Source organism: Cebus imitator, unplaced genomic scaffold, assembly GCF_001604975.1.
Source record: "Cebus imitator isolate Cc_AM_T3 unplaced genomic scaffold, Cebus_imitator-1.0 Scaffold76, whole genome shotgun sequence".
Lineage (NCBI taxonomy): Eukaryota > Metazoa > Chordata > Mammalia > Primates > Cebidae > Cebus > Cebus imitator.
The window spans coordinates 557302-579786 of NW_016107391.1; the positions used below are offsets into that span (position 1 = coordinate 557302).

Genomic DNA, 22485 nt, shown 5'->3' on the forward strand with positions numbered 1-22485 from the left:
AAAAAGAAAAATCCACGTGTGGGATTATTTGTTCTAATGCTCCCTCCTTCAGTAGAATGTAAGCTCCATGAGGGTAGGCTATATTGTCCTTCATGGTATATTCAGTGCTTTGTACAGTGCTAGAGACACAGTAAGAGGTAAATACATATTTACCGAACGAATGAAGGAGTAGCAGCAGCAGGCTGACTCCCCTGATAACCCAGCGGGCCTACTTTCTGCCATTACTTTGCCATCCCAGAATGACTCAGGTAGAGTCCAGTCCAGCCCAGTGCCCAGAGCAACTGTCCTCTCCTCTTCAGTATTTCAGATTCTCCTCAATGGCCTGGTTTAGGGAGGTAGAATTAGAGACCCTCTCAGTGGCTCCCTACAAGAATGATATTACCTTGGGGGTTTTGAGCACAAACTTCTGTTTGCTTTCATCAGGACCCAGCTGTGCCTTCAGTTTCAGCAGTTTTGCCACCTCCTCCTCGATCTGTGGAGGGAAACAAGGCGCTGGGCTATCCGTCTGTCACTGTCCTCCCTCCCCGCCCCATTCATTCAATATTCCTTCCTCATCAGAATCTCTCTGCTCAGGCCTAGCTTTGTTTCTCTCGGGACCCACCCCGGATGCCTCCCCACGCAGCCCACCTTCCTCCCTACAAGCCTGGTCCTTTTCCTCATATCCCTATCCTATGTCCCGAACATCCTGGCTTTACATCCTCTCAGGCTTTGCCGAGGCCCTCTCCCCTGCTGCTTGTCTCACCAGCTCGGCGCTGGCTTCCTGCTGCTTGAGGCCTCGCACGCGCTCTCCCTGCAGTTTCACCAGCTCCTCCAGTGCCGCACGCTCCGCCATCCCGTCTGCCCACTTGAGCCGACTGCTGCCTAGACCTGCTGTGGCTGTCTCAGCCTCAGCAAGGATGACTTCCGTCTATCGAGTCGCTGGCTCGCATGCCTAGAGAGCCTCCGTCAAGCACAAAAATTATTTCCGTCTCTTACCGGAAGTGCCGAAGCTGGCCACTAAGGTAACTTGGGAGGCTCGGAGCTTAGCTTTCGTGACTGGCGAGGTGTGCGAACACTCGAGTTATCCCAGGTGACCGGGTTTAGTCTTTGCAGCGCCCTGCACCCTTCCTGGAGTCCGACGCGCCTCCTTCCCAGGCCTTTTGTTCCTGTCCCGGAAATTCAGAGTCCTGCCGCGCGATGTCCCAGCTCGGACTTCTTCCCAGGAGGGCCTGGACTGCGCTGCTCAGCCAGCTTCTGAGACTGCCCTGCTCTTCGTGCATCCAGGCGGTCCGTTGCCACAGCCAGGTGAGCGAGACAATTATCTCTGGTCTGACCCAGCTGGGCCTCCAGATCTGAAAGCGTAGACTTGTGGCCCGTATTCCAGTAGCGTTGCAGTCGGTTTTTATCGAGTGCCTACTATGTACTGACACCAAACTAAGAGATTTGGGTGCCTGGTCATTTAATCCTTGGAGCAATCTTGAGAGGTCGGAGATTTTATTTCCATTCTGCAGTTGAGGAAACGGAGGCTGCAAGATTAAATGAATGACTTATACACGGATACGTAGGAAGGGAATATTTTAATTCATATCCACGTTCTTTTTCCTGAAACTCTTCGACTCAAACAGTAATATTTTTAGGCAAAATGTGTGAATATTCCTAATAGATGACTAAAGACCACAAGTAGACTGAGTTCACCTTAGAATTTACCTCAAAATGAATCTCAGAAAAACATTTTCGGATTTCAGAGATTTTTGGATTTTGGAATTGCAGATAGGGGATTATGGACTTGAATTTGAACTTCTTTTGGGGCTCATAATCGCCATAATCTGGAACTACCACATCTATTTTTGGAAGGGCTGTCAGCTTGCTGGTTATATCACTGATTAAGTTTTGCCTTACTTCGGAAAGATTCATGCCCTCTTAGCAGATGCTTTGCGGTATCATGAACAGGTTTCAAGTCTTTTATTAGTATCCAGTCACAGCATCTTACCAGTCTGAGTTTTTTAGTTCATTCTATAAATCCGTATCTTTTCATTCCGCACGCTTGTTCTGTGTCCTTGAGCTAGTTCCTTTGTCTTAATGTTACAATTTTCCTATCTCAAAACCTGATGACCAGTGCTGCCTTATTAAAAATTATTATTTTTTGGCCAGGCGCAGTGGATCACGCCTGTAATCCCAGCACGTTGGGAGGCTGAGGTGGGTGGATCACCTGAGGTCAGGAGTTTGAGACCAGTCTGACTAATATGGTGAAACCCTGTCTCTACTAAAAATACAAAAATTAGCTCGGCGTGGTGGTGAGCATCTGTAATCGCAGCTACCCAGGAGGCTGAGACAGGAGAATCGCTTGAACTTGGGCGGTGGAGGTTGCAGTGAGCTGAGATTGCACCACTGCACTCCAGCCTGGGTGACAGAGTGAGACTCTACTTACTTTTGCTGTTTGAGTAGGAACTGTGAACTGGAGAAGAACATCATAATCCCTACCCCTAAGTGGTTGGTGTTGGTAGTGGTGGGTTATCCAGTGCCTTCATTATTCTCAGAATTTTTTTTTGAGGTGGAGTTTTGCTCTTGTTCCCCGGGCTGGAGTGCAGTGGCGCCATCTCTGCTCACCTCATTGCAGTCTTGGCTCACCAAAACCTCTGCCTCCTGGGTTCAAGTAATTCTCCTGCCTTAGCCTCCCGAGTAGTCCGAATAGCTATTACAGGCATGTGCCACCACACCCAGCTAATTTTTTGTATTTTTAGTAGAGGTGAGGTTTCACCATGTTAGCCAGGATAGTCTCAATCTCCCAACCTCAGGTGATCCACCCACCTCAGCCTCTCAAAGTGTTGGGATTACAGGCGTGAGCCACTGCACCCATCTGCTCTCAGATTCTTTTTTTTTTTTTTTTTTTGAGACGGAGTTTCGCTCTTGTTACCCAGGCTGGAGTGCAATGGCGCGATCTCGGCTCACCACAACCTCCGCCTCCTGGGTTCAGGCAATTCTCCTCCTCAGCCTCCTGAGCAGCTGGGATTACAGGCACGCGCCACCATGCCCAGCTAATTTTTTTGTAGCTTTAGTAGAGACGGGGTTTCACCATGTTGACCAGGATGGTCTCGATCTCTTGACCTCGTGATCTACCCGCCTCGGCCTCCCAAAGTGCTGGGATTACAGGCTTGAGCCACCGCGTCCGGCTTGTTCTCAGATTCTTAAACTTTGAGAATATTAGAAATCCAGCGGGGTGCGGGTGGCTCACGCCTGTAATCCCAGCACTTTAGGAGGCCAAGGCAGGTGGATCATGAGGTAGGACTATGAGACCAGCCTGGCCAACATGATGAAACCCCATCTCTACTAAAAATAAAAAAATTAGCTGGGCATGGTGGCATGCACCTGTAGTCCCAGCTACTCAGGAGGCTGAGGCAGGAGAATTGCTTGAACCTGGGAGGCAAAGGTTGCAGTGAGCTGAGATCATGCCACTGCACACCAGCCTGGGTGACAGAGCAAGACTCTGTCTCAAAAAAAAAAAAAAAAGCCATATACAGTGAGGAAGCTTGTGTGGTGAAGACCTGACCTCATATATATTACGTGTGTAATTGTAGATACAACATGAGTTCTTTAGGGTGGGACTGAGATTGGGATAGATGAAATGGTGTTCTGGCTTCCTGTTGCTCAGGGTGAAGAGCCTTTGCAGGTTGGTGGTCAACAGGGTCAGTGATGCCACAGGTCTGGCCTTTGTCCAGAGGAGCCACATCTTTCATTCTTCTGCCAGGTTGCAGGGGCAGTGTTAACATCTCAACTGAAAGCACATCAAGAGAAGCCAAATTTCATTATCAAGACCCCAAAGGTAATACTTTTTGTCTACCCTATCCCATTAGAGTGCCTTGGAGGACTGACTTCTGCCTTGCATGTCTCTCTGACCCCTTTTAATGTCCATTAAAGGAAATTTTAAAAATATATACCATTCTTGAGGTGGGGCTCAGAGTCATTTGAACTCAATAGATTTCAGCTCCAGACCTGACATTATATAATAGGTATAGTTTAACTCCTTGTCTGAAGTGGACTTATTTTTTGTTTTTGTTTTCACTGTTGCTGCTTTCTGTTTCCAGGGTACCAGGGATCTCAGTCCTCAGCAGATGGTTGTGAGGGAGAAAATTCTTGATTTGGTTGTCAGCTGCTTTAAACGTCATGGAGCAATGGGGATGGATACGCCAGCATTTGAGCTGAAGGTAAGAGAAGAAAAAGTATGTGCAACCTCACTCACTTCTTCACTGGCCTCCAGTGTCCCAAAGGGCTTCTCATCTGCGTTTTGGGTCATCCTTTGAACTGTGGCTCATTCTGTTTGACCCCTACAGGAAATGCTCACTGAGAAGTATGGAGAGGGCTCTGGGCTCATGTATGATCTGAAGGATCAAGGTGGAGAGCTGTTGTCCCTCCGTTATGACCTTACTGTATCCTTTTGAGTACTGGAGCCTGACCTATCTCTTTCCAAATCCAGAGGTCTTTCTTTGACAAAAGTGCAGAAACTGACCTTGGGATCTTAGAGATCCATTGGCGTAGCCTTTACTTCTAGTTTCTCCCAGAAGGCAGTTCCGTTAGGGGAGTTTGGCCAGGCCATATAAATCCCAATGTGTCCTCTACCTAATAGTATATGAGAAATAACTGGTTGGGAACTACTGCTTTTAAGCTAAACTGAAAAACTTTTGTTATTGTTTGCGTTTAATGTACTACTGTAAAGCATACAAAAACAGGCCCGGCTCCCATAACAGAACTGTCATTTAACTCTAATGAGTATCATAATCCTTTGAGGGAGCTTGCAGAAGCACAGATATTTGGCCGTAGTAGATTCTTAGCTAATTATGTAGCTGGAATGGGGCTCAATTATGTGTATTTAAAAAAAATCTTTTTTGGCTGGGTATGGTGGCTCACGCCTGTAACCTTTGGTCATGATTACTTCGGGAGGCCGAGGTAGGTGGATCACCTGAGGTCAGAAGTTGAAGACCAGCCTGGCCAACTTGTTGAAATCCCGTGTTTACTCAGCTCCTGCTGTGCTCTGGGGCTGTCAGGGTCCTGACTCTAGTTTGGGACTGACTGTAGCATTGTCCCCACAGATCTCCTTTGACCTAAAAAATGAGCAGGGCATGGTGGTGGGCACCTACAATCCCAGCTACTTGGGAGGCTGAGGCAGGAGAATCACTTGAACCCAGGAGGTGGAGGTTGCAGTGAGCTGAGATCATACTGTTGCACTCCAGCCTGGGTGAGGAGTGAAACCTGGTCTCAAAAAAAAAAAAAAATGTTTTTTTTGTGTGTGTGTATATGGAGATGGGGTCTTTGTTGCCCAGGCTGATCATAAACTCTTTGCTCCAAGTAATCCTCCCACCTTGGCCTCCTAAAGTGCTGGGGTTACAGGTGTGAGCCACTGCATCTGGCCAACAATCTGCATTTTAAACAAGCATTGTGGGTAATTAAGATGCCTGTGGTCCTTTCCCTGTACTTTCAGAAACAGTAGCTTAGAAGTTGTTAGGCAAATCCAGGTTCTGAAGCTTGACTATTTTGAGATGATTGGGAGTTGATCTGAATGGGCAGAAATGACTCAGACCTGAAATTAGTTCTTGGTTCACTTCTATCTCTGCTTCTCTTGTTTTCTGCTGAACTTTCCGTTTTGCTAGGTGAGATATCTTCATTTGACATTATTCAATATATATTGAATGCCAAGCACTGCTAGGACTTGGGAATAGTGGAAATAAGGAAAGGTCCTTGTTCTCACCCTAGGGGATGAGATCCAGTTGATAGAGGCCCATTCCTCCCTAATGTCTGTATCCTGGGCCTAACCTTTGGATGCAGTATCCCTCTTCCTTAACCCATTTATGTGAGGTTCCCTTCGCTCGTTATCTGGCCATGAATAAGGTGAAGAAGATGAAACGTTACCATGTTGGAAAAGTGTGGCGGCGAGAGAGCCCAACTATAGTCCAAGGCCGCTACAGGGAGTTCTGCCAGTGTGTAAGTGACCTGATGGGAGCAGCAAAGTTTGATAGTTCTAGGGGCCACAACCTTGAAATTAGCTGGATAATGGAAGTTTTTTCCTTTTTCTTTGCTGTAGGATTTTGACATTGCTGGTCAGTTTGACCCTATGATCCCTGATGCAGAGTGTTTGAAGATCATGTGTGAAATCTTAAATGGATTGCAGTTGGGAGACTTTCTCATTAAGGTGAGGCCAGGGCTGAGAACTGTGGGAGAAGTCTGGATTTGGCCTGATACTGTTTATGCAAGTCCCAAACTTGGGTGACTCCAACCCTTAAGCCTGCAGCTCTAGGACTTTCTTACTAAAGCTGTTGTATTTCCTATATGTCTGTTCTCTTCCTGTGAAATTTCCATCCTTTTTATATGTCAGGAAAGTAGGTACTGCCATTGTTTTAAGTGAAAGGGCATTGACAAGCACCTGGGTTATTTCCATTGAGTTCACAGGTAAATGACCGGCGGATTGTGGATGGGATGTTTGCTGTCTGTGGTGTTCCTGAAAGCAAGTTCAGTACCATCTGCTCCTCCATAGATAAACTAGACAAGGTAACAAAGAAGACATGCTTCAGTAGACCCTCTCTAGCTTCTGCCTTGCCCTCAAATCTATACCACTAGTAAAAAATAAGGAGATAGTGGCTGGAAGTGGACTGTTTTGGGGAGGAAGATAAAGAGACATATTTTGAAGCAAAATCTGAGTCATGCTGTACATTGGGGATTGTGACTGAATTTCTTAAGCTGTCTCTGACTTTGCTGAGTATACAGTTAGCTACTTGTGATGTATATACTCAATGAAAGTGAGTTGTCCTTTTCCAGTTTGAGAAAGAAAGATCTGGGGCTTGGCTAATGTTTGGGTGTTTATGCAGATGGCTTGGAAAGATGTGAGACATGAGATGGTGGCAAAGAAAGGCCTGGCTCCTGAGGTGGCTGATCGAATTGGGGACTATGTCCAATGTCATGGTAAGAACCAGGGTTTTCAGAGCTGTGATAGAACCAGGCTGAGGGTAATATATGCTTAAATTCTACCTCTGAAACAACTCCTTTCTGTAGATAGCTAAGTTGCAGTGCCTGGCCTGAATTTAATTTCTCTTTTACTTATTGTAACAACTTTGTGTCTTCAGATAGCAAAGGTAGAGGCAAAGGAGGAGGATTTTGTCATGTGAGACTGGGATCTTTTTTTTTTTTTTTTTTTTTTTTAAAGAAAATGAAGACTAGCTAGAGCACATCAGGGATAATTTTGAATGAAACACATCTGGGTGAACAGCAGAGACCTTATTTCTCTCCAGGTGGAGTATCCCTGGTAGAGCAAATGTTTCAGGATCCCAGACTATCCCAGAACAAGCAGGCCCTGGAGGGTCTGGGAGACCTGAAGCTGCTATTTGAATACCTGACTTTATTTGGAATTGCTGAGAAGGTAAGCTGAGTTGCAAATGGACCTCCTACTGAGCTGTGGGGCTCTCAGGGTCCTGAGTCTAGTTTGGAACTGACTGCAGCCTTGTCCCCACAGATCTCCTTTGACCTAAGTCTGGCTCGGGGCCTGGACTACTATACAGGAGTGATCTATGAAGCAGTGCTGCTACACACCCCAACTCAGGCTGGGGCGGAGCCCCTGAGTGTGGGCAGTGTGGCTGCTGGTGGGCGCTATGATGGGCTGGTGGGCATGTTTGACCCCAAGGGCCACAAGGTGCCATGTGTGGGACTCAGCATTGGGGTTGAGCGAATCTTCAACATTGTGGAGCAGAGGATGAAGGTAGGTCCTAGGTAGGTGTGAGGTGGGGCTGGAGGCCTAAAATCTTCCAGTTTGTGGAGGTGCAGTTGGAGTGGTTTTCTGATGATTCTTTTTGTCTTGATTTTTGGAATTACTGGTGGAAAGGAGGTTTTCATTAGTTTTACTTTCTTCTCTTTTTTTTTTTTTTTTTTTTTTTTTGTTTTTTTTTTTTTTTTTTTTTTTTTTTTTTTTTTTTTTTTTTTTTTTTGAGACAAGTCTTGCTCTGTCACCTAGGCTGGAGTGCAGTGATGCAATCTCAGCGCACTGCAACCTCTGCCTCCCGGGTTCAAGCAATTCTTCTGCCTCATCCTCCCAAGTACTGGGATTACAGGCATGTGCCACCATGGTTGGCTAAGTTTTTTTTTGCATTTTCAGTAGAGACGGAGTTTCACCATATTGGCCAGACTGGTCTCAAACTCCTGACCTTGTGATCCACCTGCCTCAGCCTCCCACAGTGCTGGGATCACAGGCATGAGCTGCCACACCCGGCCACTTTCTTTTCTCTTATCAGACTTTTGGTGAGAAGGTACGGACTACAGAGACTCAAGTGTTAGTGGCCACACCACATAAGAACTTTCTCCAAGAACGGTTGAAGCTTATTGCAGAGCTTTGGGATGCTGGAATCAAGGTATGGTGAAGCTGATGTCTCAGCCATCTGGGTATGTGTGGATCTAGGAGCCAGGGCTATTTCTACCTTATGCCTAGGGTGGAACTCAAAACTGTTTTAGTCCACTAGCTACTAGAGTGTCTTTTTAGGGTGGGAGGACTAGCCACTTTATCTCTGGGTTTCTTGGATATCCATGTTCCTGAGGTTTGTGTGCTGTGTTCACTTCTAAGTCCCTTACTCTGTCTTGATCCTTTTCAGGCAGAGATGCTATACAAGAACAACCCCAAACTGTTAACCCAGCTGCACTATTGTGAGAGCACAGGCATTCCACTGGTGGTCATTGTTGGTGAGCAAGAACTGAAAGAAGGGGTCGTCAAGATCCGTTCAGTGGCCAGCAGAGAGGAGGTTAGTGGGAGCAGCGGAAATAGAAGGGACAAAGTGTTTCTGCCTTTACCGGATTTTTTAAGAAATATGTATCTTCTGGCTGAGAAATTATCTTCATGGTTAATAGTGGTAGAGATGAACAAAGACCTGCTCCAAATAACCATTGCAGCCTGTGAGTATTGGATGGGTGGCCAGAAGAAAGGCAAATGAAATCCGAATGGGTATTTTGAGACTAATCAACATAATAGACATAGATCAGGTGTTTGAATCCCTTTAGTCTTGAGGGTTTACGTTCTCCAGGTCAGCCCACACTGCTCCTTACTGGTTGTGTAAATAATGGGAGCAGATGCAGCGTAAAAAGAATCTGGAAAAATAGTGACTAAGGAGCTAGTACCACTTTCTAGTTTGTCACATGAGGATTCTCTTATGTTTCAGGTGGCCATTAAACGGGAAAATCTTGTGGCTGAAATTCAGAAGCGCCTGTCTGAGTCTTGATCCTCTGCTGCTCTTTGTCAAAAAGGTTTCCTCTAGAACTGAGTTCCTCTGGAACTGAGTGATGGACTTAACAACAGCTGGCCAGGATGGGCCTCAAATACCTTCTGCCTTCTCCATCTTTCCTGGGTAGAGAACTATAGAAGACTCTGAGGACTCCTGGGCTAATGTGAGCAGCTATTCTGCATGTGTGCAGATGGCTGATTGTGAAAGAGACATGCTTTAGCTGCAGAGGCAAATTTGAAGTACCACTGAATGCTGTCAAGAGGTACTGAGATTGTTGCTGTGAGCGAGGCTCTGGGAGAGTCACCTCAGGCCGAGGATTCTGAACCATTGAGATCAGAAACCAGATACTTAGCCTTCTACTGTAGCTACGGAACCAGATTCTTGTGAATTTGTCCACAACCAGCCCTTGGCTTGTCTGGGGAGTTTTTGGAAGACAGCAAGGAGGGGCAATGGCTGCTTTAAGCTTTGTTTGAGGACAGATGCTATCCTAAGGGCATGGCAGTACCCATGTTGATTTGACATTGCTGTAGCCCATCCATTGCTAACAATAGCAGGTTGGGGCTGTATGCTTAATAATCTTGAACACTGAACTAAATAGGTGACTTGACAAGGTGGAGATCTGATATTTTCAGATTTTGGAGACCATTTCCTGTGCCAGAATCACTGCTGTAATTTCCATGCCATGGAGGCTGTTCTAGAAGTGGTTGGATAACATGTTAAATAAAATATTAAGTGTAGTAGTTTGGGTAATTTATTGTTGTCATCAAGGGCTTGGTTTGCACAGAGCATAGAAAATGCTTGAGTGTACACTGGAGAATTCTGTGAGCTAGGAGTAACCTCCCTGGGATGATGCTTCTATATTCAGTGATGAACAGCCACAGTTTCTCCCTCTTTCCTTCTGTCCCCTCAAGAGGTAGTTTTATTGCTAAACATCAAGATACAGTGAGCCAGCATGCCAGAGCGATTCGCTCTAGTGTTGTTGATGACTGGCCTTTCCAAATCCAATTATGCTGATTAAATTATGTCCTACTATAAATTTCCCCAGATGATGGAAAAATGAGTGAACCAAAGAGTGATAGCATTGCTTCAAGGAAAAGAGCCCAAGTGCAAAACATGCTTTTTATATGTGCGTTGGGAAGGGTGTCTGTGTTGCAAACGCTTCAGTGTAGTTTCGGGTCATTTCCCCAGTGCATGCAGGTGAATGAGAGGCTATTCTATACCCCCTTGGCGCTTCGGCCTTAAAAAAGGTTTAGAAACGCTTGGCAATGCACGCAAAGTTGCTAGACTAGATCAGAGACCACTGTTTGCGAACCTCAGTTTCCTCGTTTGTAAAATAGTTTAACTAAATCTTGACCTTTCAAAACTTGTTTTGAAAGCCAAGGCAAAAAGCGCTTGCAGGCGCCCTTACTTCCGTGTTGCTTCATTCTCCTCTTGCGCCTGCGCTGTCTCCTTGGAGCAGAGGCGGGGCCAACAAGCTTGTTTTAGAAGCCATCCAGTCCTTAGCTCGTTTAGAACACGAGACTCCAAGCTTATTGGAGGACCATCTTGCCTTACGGCTCCAGGTCGCTTTTTACGGCATTTTTCGGCTTGCCATTCACTTTGCTGCGAAGATGGCGTCGGGCAGCGGGGTAGGTGTTGTGTCTGAGGAGGAGGTTTTGCGTGGTGGGGAATGGTTTTTCAGAGCTGAATAGAGACAAACTCCTGAACCCGACTGGCTTCCCGACATCTCTTCGAGATCCCAGGGTCCAGGTTCAAGAACTCCCCAGTGTAGGCCTTAGCGAAGGGTCAGTGGAATTGTGGAGGTTTCTCGGGTTGGGGTCCTGAGGCTACCTCAGCCTTCTCGTGCGGTCCAAAGATGCTTCGTTTTCGAAGGATCCTGGGGTCGCCTGGACGGCAAGGGTGCGGTTCCCTGTTTCTTTAGGGGTCCGGAGACGATTGGCGACGGATCTTGACGTGTTTTTCCCCACAGACAAAAAACTTGGACTTTCGCCGAAAGTGGGACAAAGATGAGTACGAGAAACTCGCCGAGAAGAGGCTCACGGAAGAGAGAGAAAAGAAGGATGGTGGGTGCTAACTACATCAAAGGCTAAGGGTATCACAGAGGCGATGCGCTGTTGGAGAGCGGGTGGGAGTTGAAATGCGCTGGCTTCCTACGCGGTGTAATCTCTGGCAGTGTTGCTTCTCTGGGCCTAGGTTTCTACATTTATAAAATGAGAGCGAGGAGGTGGGCTGAAGTAAGTAGTTTTGAGATGCTCTTCAGCTCTGTTTTACTCTGCTTCCTTGCCTACCCTTCGCTCGGCTCGTTTAATGCTTTCCCGAAGTACAGAGAGGAGAATGGAATCCTTAGTAGTGACAGAGACGTTAAATGGAGTATTTTGCTGCAGTGCATTACCGCTATCAGTGACCCCCCTCTTTCCCTTGAAATGTATAAAGGGAGAGAATATTCCTGACCCAATCAAGACCCTCCCATATAGTCAGAAAAGCTGGGGTGCTTTCCGGGATCTGTGATTGTTTCAGCTAGTGCTTAGTAGTCCTATTTCTCTGTGCCGTGTACGTCAGGGAGTTGGTGCTTCTCTCCTGGTTAAGAGATTGCATTAAGAAATGCCTTATTTTGTCATTTGTTTCAAACATATACATTCTTCTTTTCCTTTACCTCTAGGCCGCCTTGCGCACACCAACGCTTTTAGTTTTATGTAATATGTATAATAAATAGTGCTTGACATGTAACAGACATTTTCTAAATGTTGGTTCCCTTTTATAAATTTGCCCAGCTCTCAGAAGGTTCCTTTCTGTTATGCCTAGGGTATCTGCCTGAAAGCATTCTTGAATGTCCTTGCTCTTCTTTTGAAAAAGTTGCTTTTAGTAACAGTTCAGAACTTCTCTCCCACAATTCAGTTAATCAATGAATATAAAACATACTGCTTTTAGATTTTCTGGCTTTAAAGTGCAGAAAAGCTATAGAGAGTTGGGGATTGTTTATCATTTTTTCCTGTATTGAGATTCTTCCCAGCTGCTACTTTAAGTGTCTGTTGTGTCCTTTCTCTCAGGAATCATTTTGAAATGAGAGTAGATCTGAATTTGGGGTTTCATGCATTTTTTTTTCCTTTCTGGTTGAGGAACTATAATATTGAAGGGACTTCCTTCCTCATATGTTTCAGGAAAACCAGTGCAGCCTGTCAAGCGAGAGCTTCTACGGCATAGGGACTACAAGGTGGACTTGGAATCCAAACTTGGAAAGACAATTGTTATTACCAAGACCACACCTCAATCTGAGATGGGAGGGTGAGTTGCTTATCATTTTTCTCTGCAGCCAAGAATGCAACTAATAAGCCACCTACTTTGGTTTTAGGAAGTGCTGAGGAAGGTCCTTGGCCCCAGGATTACATCCTTCTTGCCTGTAATGCCATCTTTATATTTGTTTTTCTGTATCTCCTGAGGTCTCAAGTTGATATGATACTGTCTCTAGGAGTGGTCACTCAGTGGTCTTCTTCATATTATTAGCATTGGGTGGGCGCAGTGGCTCATACCTGTAATCCCAGCACTTTGGGAGGCCAAGGCAGGAGGATTGCTTGAGCCCTAGAATTCAAGACCAACCTGGGCAATACAGTGAGATCCTGTCTCAATTAAAAAAACAAACAAAAATCACACTATTAGCACTGGAATTACTACTTAATATATTTTTTAAATTCATTGCCATTATATTTGATATCAACTTGGATTTACTATTAGTATTTTAAAAGGTATTATTTGTTCTGTCAAAGGAAGAAATGAAGGGACTACTGAGGAGATTTCTAGAGGAGAAATTAGGTGGAGCTAGAATAGAGCCTAGGAGTTGTTAATGGTGAAGAAGCAGGGTTTGAGGTTCCAGACTAGCTGCAAAGGCTGTAGTTGTTATGGATTGCCTGGTTGTACACCTTCTTCCAAGACTATAAGCTATAGGAAGAAGGGTCCCACAAGAGCTGGTCACCCTTTTGCCCATGACTGCTTCTCTGTCCAGTTAGGTTTTCTGGCAGGAGAGCAACACAGCAATGAGTGACACTTCTCTGAGCTGCTTAGTAAACCCACTCTTGTCATGCCTGTCAGTATTAGCTTTCTATTGTTATGTAAATTAACAAATGGACCCAAGGCTTAGCATAAACAACACAGCTCACAGTTTCTTTGGGTAAGGAATCCCGGAGTGGCTTACCGAGGTGGTTCTGGCTTCTGGCTCAGGATCTTTTCATGAAGCTGCAGTCAAGGAGTTAACAGGGTAGGTCTGCATTCATCTGAGTCTTAAGTGGGGCTGGAGGATCTGCTTCCAAGCTCTCTCACATGCCTGTCGTTTGGAAGACTTAAGGTCTTTGCCCCATAGACCTTTCTGTAAGGCTGCTCACACCAAACCAACTGGCTTCCCTGGAGCAAGTAATCCATACAAAGACAGAAGGCGTGTTTTTTTTAAATAAACTAATTTTGGAAGAGATCACTTTTGACATATTCTGTTGGCCTCACAGACCAACCCTGGTTCAAATTGGAAAGAGACTACACAAAGTAGGAATACCAAGAGGGTGGGACTCATTCTGGGGCTCTCTTGGAGGTTGACTGCTATACTCTCTCGAGAGCTAAGGCTTTATAGAAATGAAGGCTTAACACTTTCAAAAAGAAGTTTGCCTAAAAATTTGAGTTTTTTGGTTGAAAATGATAAGATCCTTAAAACCATATTTGACCCAGGTCCTGTTTCTTCCTGTTAGATATTATTGCAACGTCTGTGACTGTGTGGTGAAGGACTCCATCAACTTTCTGGATCACATTAATGGAAAGAAACGTAAGGCTTGGAGGTAGTTTGTGACTAGGACTGTAATTGGGTTTTGGGAGGTGGGGTGGAAGGGAAGGGTAGTTTCTTTTTTCTCCTTCTTTTCACCGATCAAAAGAGGACTGGAGTAGGAAAGGTGGTTTCTGTTGGGTTCTTTTTTGATACCCTTAGGACTCTCCAGTTGTTTCAGCACAGGCCGTCTTTTACTTCATTACATAATATTTTTAGAAGCCATGAGGTAAGAGGCCTCATTCTGGAGGCCATGAGGCTTTCAATGTCACCCAAACCATGTGCTGCTCCTAGGCCCAGCTGGCCAAGGGAGTTTATTTTAGCTATAATTATTTTTGCTGTGTGTTTTATGAGACGTCATATGAGAAGATGTCAGAGAAGTCAGAAAAATGCTTTTTGAGGGGCTGAGGATGTTATAATGAGCTTGCCTTCTTCACCGTTGACCCCACCCAGATCAGAGAAACCTGGGCATGTCTATGCGTGTGGAACGTTCCACCCTGGATCAGGTGAAGAAACGTTTTGAGGTCAACAAGAAGAAGATGGAAGAAAAGCAGAAAGATTATGATTTTGAGGAAAGGATGAAGGAGCTCAGAGAAGAGGTGAGGCTCTCCTGTCCTTCCCTTTTCCTCCAGATTTCAGATTTATGTTATGAATCATGGGAGACCCTGTCCTCATCCCACTCCCACCCCCAGAGTTTTATCTCCTGAGTTCTATATATTAGCAGGAACATTTGTTGCCTTTGTTTAGGATTCTCATGATGTGAAGGAAATGGCTCTGAAACTACTTTTTTTTTTCTGGACTCTCTGGGCCTTATTTTATTTTTTTGGTACAGATATTTCTCTACTTATAATCGGGTTACCTACTGGTAAACCCCATCATCAAGAATATCAGAAGTCAAAAATATGTAATACACCTAACCTACTGTAGGTTAGCCTAGCCTACCTTAATTTACTCAGAGTATATTAGCCTACAATTGGGCCAGATTGTCAACACAAAGGCTATTCTGTAATAAAGTATTCATCTCATTAGTTTATTAAATACTGTACTGAAAGTGAAAAACAATGGTTGTATGGATACTTGAAGTACAGTTTCAAATGCATGTTAGTTTCTCTCCATTGTAAAATTGAAAAATTTTGTCAGATCATCAGATCAAGTTAAGGACTGTCTCATCTGTATTCTTTGATTTAATTTTTTTAAAGATTTAACTTTTTTAGAGCAATTTAGGTTTACAACAAAATTGAAATGGAGGTATAAAGATTTCCCATATACCCATTACTCCCCTCCGCAACATGCATAGCCTCCCCTGTACTTTTTTTTTTTTTTTTTTTAACTACAAGAGGAATTAACTAAATGTACCTAGTCCTAAAGAGGCCCATGGAATCAGTCTGACTGGGTCAGAACTCTGTTTCTTTCACTTACTGAATTTGGGCAAGTTATATAACATCTCTGTGCCTCCATAACCCCATATTAGAGATCTTAGTATAGTATACATGAAGTACAACAGTTTCTGGCGTGTACTGCATGCCTCAGAATGTTAGTTGCTGTTTCATGGTGTTGCTGTCATAACCCTGTTAGGAACTAGAAATGAGATGGCTCACGCCTGTAATCCAAGCATTTGGGAGGCCAGTGTGGGTGGATCACTTGAACCCAGGAGTTGAAGACCAGCCTCAGCAACATGGTGGGACCCTGTCTCTAAAAATACAAAAATTAGCCGGTACGGTGTGGCACATGCCTGTAGTCCCAGCTGCTTGGGGCTGAGGTGGGAGGATTGGTTGAGCCCAGGAGGTGGTGGTTGCAGTGAGCCAAGATTATGCCACTGCGCTTCAGCCTAGGTGACAGAGTTAGACTCTGTCTCAAAAAAAAAAAAAAAAAAAAAAAAAAAAAAAAAAAAAAAAAAAAAAAAAAAAAAAAAAAAAAAAGAAAAGAAAAGAAAAAAAAGTGAACTGGAGTGCAGGATTGAGAACTTCCCTCTAGGGACTAAAACTTCTTTTTCTTATCCCTCACAGTTTTTACTATGGCTTTTACTCTGTCCTTGAGATTTTACTTAACTACTTTCTCCTGACGATAAAAAGAAATCTTGAAGCTCATGTTTTTTTCAACAACATTTGGCTGAGAAGTCTAAACTGATTCTGAGTGACTTTTTCCCTCCAGGAGGAAAAGGCCAAAGCATACAAGAAAGAGAAACAGAAGGAGAAGAAAAGGAGGGCTGAAGAGGACTTGACGTTTGAGGAGGATGATGAGATGGCAGCTGTGATGGGCTTCTCTGGCTTTGGTTCCACCAAGAAGAGTTACTGAGGCTTTCTATGCTTGGCCTAACTTTGGCCTATGCTGGACCTAACTTTGTGTGTGTGTTTGTAGTGGGGGGTAATTTCTTTTTGGGTAATGGGAAAGTCCTTAAGAGTGTCAATGGGGAGGGACAGAAGTTGGGGCTCATGGTTTCCTCTACTTTGGGAGAGGACACAGATTGCAGAGGTAATGCTGTGGCATATTCCTTCAGCCTCAGTATATCACTGGAGTCATAGGACCCCTGCCCGCCTGAGTTCCCAATAAAGAAAAACCTCCCTTTCTGAGGCTGCTTTCCCAAAACTCCCCCTGCATCTTGATCTCTCCATCTATCCAACCTCTTGTCTGAGCATCCCACCTTTATCCTGTGTTCTGCCTTTGTTCGAATTTTAACTCATGTTCCGCCTGCAACAGAAGCATTCTCTAGGTCCCAGTTTCCAGTTGATTGCATATCCTTGACCAGCCCTTTTTCCCATCCCGCCCTATGGTTCTCTAGCCACCTGTGCATGCATGTGTATTTCTGCCTGGTTCTATGATGTGCGTGGATGTGTGTGCATGAATCTGTCACATAGAGGGGGCCTGAGCTGGAATCTCAGAGCATCGCTGCCCTGGGACCTAATGTTCTTGGCTTCCTCAGAGCATGTAACAGGAAATTAAATGGGATGAGTGTTTGGTGTGGTTTGTGTCTGGTGAGTTTTTTAACATTCAGGTATAGATTGTTTCAGCTTCTCTTGTTTCATTTTCCTGAGGATTTCTGTTTTTGTCTTCCTTGTGAGCAGGCTTTTGGAAGAACCTGTTTGTACAAAGAAGAAAATGAAAAAACAAAAAATCCCCAAAACCTTACTATGGGAGCCATTGGGTCCTAGAAGCTGTTCAACATGTATAATAAATGGCATTGACTGGGCCTGTTTCACATTTGGTGGGAACATTTCATCATCTTGCCTGTGAATATTTGTTTTTCTTTCTTATGTTGAGGATTTCAATATAGAGTGCTTTCTCCTTCTATTTAAAATTTTACTTTTGCCTAGGTTTTTTTTTTTTTTTTTTTTTTTTTTTTTTTTTTTTTTTTTTGCATGAGTTATGTTTTCCTCTGATACAGGATCTATGCCCAGAGGAGTCTGAACCAAAACTATTCCTATAATTTCAGACTCCTTTGATCTTTTGTTTTTGGAGCAGCAGAGCTCAGGGTTCAGCTTAGTGCCTTTCTTTTTTTTCTTGAGGCAGTCTCACTTTGTCGCCCAGTTGAGTGCAGTGGCACGATCTTGGCTTACTGCAACCTCTGCCTCAGCCTCCTGAGTAGCTGGGACTACAGGCGCACACCACCACACCCGGCTAATTTTTGTATTTTCAGTAGAGATGGTGTTTCACCATGTTGGCCAGGCTGGTCTCAAACTCTTGACCTCAGGTAATTCACCTGCCTTGGTCTCCCAAAGTGCTGGGATTACAGGCATGAGCCACTACACCCGGCCCTTAGTGTTTTTCTTACTATCTGTTAGACACAGGATTAATCTTAGCACTGTTGACATTTTTTGCCAGATGATTATTTGTTGTAGGGACCAATGCTGTACATTGCAGCATGTTTAGGATTTTGATTTAGGATTAACTTCCTCCCTGGCCTCTACCAACTAGATGCCAGTAGCACCCTCCCACTATTGTGACAACTAAAAATGTCTGTGCTCCTGAGAAAGACAAAATCCCTCCCTACCCACACTGATAACCACTGAGACAAGCTACCTGTCTTTTTCTCATCTAATCTTGGTCTAACGAGAATTAGATGGCAGAGACTGGTTAACTCAAAACAGAAACTCACAAAACTTGATATCCACTGGGTCAAGAACTGCCAAGTCCAGGGGATGGAGAGGAAAAATAGTCATACATACATGAAGAATTATAGTCACATTAATTTCAAGCAGATGAAACATGTAACTTTTGCTGATTGTATGCCATGAAAAAATGGACTTATTTGGGTTAACAAGGCTGTCACCATATAGCTGGTTTTCTTTCTCTGCCCCATTAAGCTCCTCACCTTTCTGTAGTATCTGAACCACTGTGGGTTCCACAAAGCACCATACACCTCCCTTTGGGCTTTTGTACAAAACTCCCTTACTGTAATGCCTAGTTAATTTCTGATCCTGAATCTTGCCATTGGGAACACCGTGAATGTATTTTCACCTGTGGGTTCAAGGCCTGGCTCAAAGTTTTGGATACTATAAGTATTTGTTGGTCAACTGGGGGCAGATTGGTAGCTGCTTTTCTTGGCAGGATTATGTGCACTTCAGGTCCCTTGGGTGACAGTCTGTTGACTAGGTCTTTTGTCACCCTTTTAGTGAGTTCCTTCACTTTTTTTAGAGTGTCACTCTGTCACTCAGGCTGGAATGCAGTGGCATGATCTCAGCTCACTGCAACCTCTGCCTCCCGGGTTCGTGTGATTCTCCTACCTCAGCCTCCTGAGTAGCTGGGATTATGGGCATGCCACTATGCCCAGCTAATTTCTTTTTGTATTTTTAGTAGAGATGGGGTTTCCCCATGTTGGCAAAGTTGGTCTCAAACTCCTGACCTCAATTGATGAGCCTGCCTTGGCATCCCAAAGTGCTGGGATTACAGGTGTGAGCCATGGTGCCCAGCCTCATTCTTCAGGAAACCATGCACGTAGCTCAATTTAGCTTCAAAGGATGTCTCTCCCTTTTTGGTATAGTGTGATCTTACCTCTGGTCACATCTAAAAAGCAATTCTGAATTTCAGAATCTTTATCTTGGGACTGGCAAGTGGTTTGAGTCTCAAAGGGAAACTAAGTCATGGAGTGTTTGGAGGTGCTCAAGGTGGCGCCTTGGGGAAGGAAAGGGAATGGGAATTCAAGGGCCCACAGCAATCTCAGATAACTCAGAAATCTCAAAGAGGAGCTTCTTTCAGGTCTTTTTAAACCAATGGAAATATTGCATTCTGGTTGAGGAATATCCATTTGACCGTGCTTAGGAAGTGAACATGCTAGAGGCACTGATGATACTATCTTCCGGGGCAATGCATCAAAGTACCAGATGTCATGGAATTTACATTCGAGTGTAATTGCCCTTCAAAGTACCTGGGGAACAAAAGATGATCTTTATGACTTAAGATGGTCCTGTGGCTTCAGGCACCGTCACGGCCTCTTGCATTTCTCCCTTAACTGTCTCCAAATATGTGTGCAGATTCTTTAATTCAGCATATTCTAACAACATACTTGTGTATATGTACATATGTGTACCAGGATGTGTATTACTGCAGTGTTATGATAGCGAATCTTAAAACTAGTACATTGATACTTGAATATAGTGCAGTTGTTACAATACAAGTGAATTAGGTTTATATGCAGTGAGCAGAAGGATCTCCAAGACATGCTGTTAAGGAAATAATATCCAACAACCAGATTCCCAGCAATCCCAAGAAAAACCTTATGTTTTGTGTACAGTTACATATACAGATTGAGGAAAAGTACTAGAAGGGTATACAGTGAAATATAAATAGGGGTTAATTGGAGACAAGTATGAATTTTGGGAGGAAGGGTTAGCTATTTACAGTGTACATAAAAGGAATAGATGTTCTTGTGGTATTAAAAATGGAAATAATTTTTAGGCCAGGCATGGAGGCTCACACGGGTAATCCTAACACTTTGAGTGGTTGAGGTGAGAGGATCTCTTGAGGCCAGTTCCAGGTCAACCTGGGCAACATAGTAAGACCCTGTCTCTACAAGAAAACAAAAAAAAAACCCAGAGAGCCACGGTGGCTCAGGCCTGTTGTCCTGGCGCTAGAGGAGGCGAGGCTAGGCGTTGCCTGGGCAACAAAACCTCTCATCCATTAAAAAAAAAAAAAAAATAGCTGGACAAGGTGACTCACGCCTGTAATGTCAGCCTTTTGGGAGGCCGAAGCGAGTGGATCTCGAGGTCAGGAGTTCAAGACCAGCCTGGGCAACATGGCGAAATACAGAAATTAGCCAGGTGTAGTGGCAACATGCGTGTAGTCCCAGCTACTTGGAAGGCTGAGACACGAGAATCGCTTGAACCCGGGAGGCGGAGGCTGCTGGGAGCCGAGGTTGTGCCAGTTCAATCCAGCCTGAGTGACAGAGTGGAGACTCTGTCTCAAAAAACAAAGAAAAAGAATTTTTTTGGCCGGGCATGGTGGCTCACATCTGTAATCCCAGCACTTTGGGAGGCCGAGCTGGGCAGGTCACGAGGTGAAGAGATAGAGATCTCCATCCTGGCCAACATAGTGAAATCCCGTTTCCATTAAAAATACAAAAATCATCTGGTCATGGTGGCACATGCCTGTAATCCTAGCTACTCGGGAGGCTGACGCAGGAGAATCGCTTTAACTCGGGAGGCAGAGGTTACAGTGAGCCGAGATTGTGCCACTGCACTCCAGCCTGGCAAAAAAAAATTAGTTGTGTATGGTGGCCTGTGCCTGTAGTCCTGGCTACTCTGGAGGCTAAGAGGGGCGTATGGTTTGAGCCTACTTGGGGCCATTGCACTCCAGCCTGGGTGATAGAGGGAGATTCTGTCCCTAAAAAAAATTTAAAAAGTAACAGGAAGTTTCACCTGGGGAGGGGTTGTAAGGTTTATCTAGTTTCGCAGCGAAGTTCTCAGATAAGGTCTGAAATACAATTTACAGCTTGTAAAGACTCCACTCCCCTGACCCAAGCACTCATTGTAAAAGTTGATTTGATCGGCCGGGCGCGGTGGCTCAAGCCTGTAATCCCAGCACTTTGGGAGGCCGAGGCGGGTGGATCACAAGGTCAAGAGATCGAGACCATCCTGGTCAACAAGGTGAAACCCCGTCTCTACTAAAAATACAAAAAATTAGCTGGGCATGGTGGCGCGTGCCTGTAATCCCAGCTACTCAGGAGGCTGAGGCAGGAGAATTGCCTGAACCCAGGAGACNAACAAGAGCGAAACTCCATCTCAAAAAAAAAAAAAAAAAAGTTGATTTGATCACAAAGTGACCCTGCGTGGTTGTTTTGGGAGCGCAGAGGCTGGAGGTGAAGGAAGTGGGGGCGTGTCGAGACTTGTGGACCAGGTGACTGCTGACAAGGAGAGAATAAGCTGGAGACACAACCGCGGAAGAGCTCTCCTTGGGTTAGGGGAAGGCTGAATCCTTGTCACTGCTGTGTGTCCCCAGACGGACACGCTCCAATTGTCTGGAGGTGGGGGGCGGGTTGGACAGTCCTGGATGCTGAGTCACGCTAGGCGCTTTTGCTCTGACTCACTCTCTGTGACGCAGGTCTTCCTCACCAGTCAAGAAAATAAAATCCGGAAACAGCCTCCGGGCCGGCTTTAGCTCAGCGGTTACTTCGACAATGCTTTCTTTGGTTGAAAACAATCACTCTGCGTGGTTCGAGACCCGCGGGCGCTCTCCGGCCTTTTTACTCCTGAAGTTTAGCTCCCTTTCCATGATAAAAGGAACCAGGGCTCCCGGGAGAAATGGCTGATTTTGGTACTGGGCAGGAAATACAGAGATGGACGTGGAGTATCTCCTAGTGGTACAAAGTAAGGAAGTGCTTAAAAATCAAAACCAAACTCTTAACTTTTAAAGTTTTTTCAGTGTTCAGTAATGTTCATGTGTTTGTTCTAACAGTTACCTGGATATTTGTATCTTCTCATCCTTTATACCTGAGGCCCAGAGGATTTTTTCTTTCAAATCTAATGGATGTTCGAAGATATACATCAGACTTTGATCGCTCCATGTAAATGTTCCTAGGTTTCCTTTCGATATGTAGACCCAAGTTTTCTTGTATTATAGTTTTGAAGATTACATCTGTTCCATTATTTTATTCTTCAGAGACGGCAATATATGTTGGATATTGACTTCTATACCACTTTCTCTCTGATCCTTTGAATTGCTTTCCTGATTTTATTTTTATTTTATTGGCTGTTTTAATACCTTTCCCCAATACCAGTTATTTTCAGTAAAAGCTTTTCCTGTTTGAACATCTTATAATTTAGTTTTCTCTTCTGAGATTTTTGTTTCTTTCATATCTCTTGCTTTTTTACAAACTGTTTCGTTACTGTTTTTGTTCTTTGTCCATTTCTGTTCTATTTTTCTGATTTATGGCATTTTTTTCATGTTACCAAATGATTGTTTAAGGTTATCTAATATAGGTTGAAATTGTTTTTCAGTTTTCCAGTTTCATGGTTAGTTTTTTTTTTTTTT

The 22485-nt window shown here is 44.5% G+C and overlaps 2 protein-coding genes and 1 long non-coding RNA gene across 4 annotated transcripts; all 3 read left to right on the forward strand.

The window, feature by feature from the left end:
* Positions 1-958: 958 nt before the first annotated feature.
* LOC108307035 (histidine--tRNA ligase, mitochondrial) lies at positions 959-9964 on the forward strand. Of its 2 annotated transcripts, none has more exons than XM_017532179.2 (13): positions 959-1284; positions 3725-3799; positions 4062-4181; positions 4308-4403; positions 5827-5952; positions 6053-6160; positions 6418-6516; positions 6834-6927; positions 7254-7381; positions 7475-7717; positions 8247-8363; positions 8601-8747; positions 9162-9964. In XM_017532179.2, exons 1-13 carry the CDS (start codon positions 1177-1179, stop codon positions 9219-9221), a joined length of 1521 nt encoding a protein of 506 aa, XP_017387668.1. In that variant the 5' UTR covers positions 959-1176; the 3' UTR covers positions 9222-9964. The 2 variants fall into 2 exon arrangements, with proteins under 2 accessions (XP_017387668.1, XP_037595795.1); XM_037739867.1 differs by having other exon boundaries at positions 963-1284; positions 3629-3799.
* A 765-nt stretch (positions 9965-10729) lies between these two features.
* On the forward strand, positions 10730-17220 carry ZMAT2 (zinc finger matrin-type 2). The gene is made up of 6 exons (XM_017532180.2): positions 10730-10852; positions 11194-11287; positions 12383-12506; positions 13952-14025; positions 14476-14621; positions 16174-17220. The coding sequence occupies exons 1-6, from the start codon at positions 10835-10837 to the stop codon at positions 16315-16317; spliced, it is 600 nt and encodes a 199-aa protein (XP_017387669.1). The 5' UTR covers positions 10730-10834; the 3' UTR covers positions 16318-17220.
* Positions 17221-21258: 4038 nt separating this feature from the next.
* Positions 21259-21840, forward strand: LOC108307038. Its single transcript, XR_001826381.1, has 2 exons — positions 21259-21478; positions 21556-21840. It is a non-coding gene; the product is annotated as an uncharacterized LOC108307038 (long non-coding RNA).
* The last annotated feature ends 645 nt before the right edge of the window (positions 21841-22485 follow it).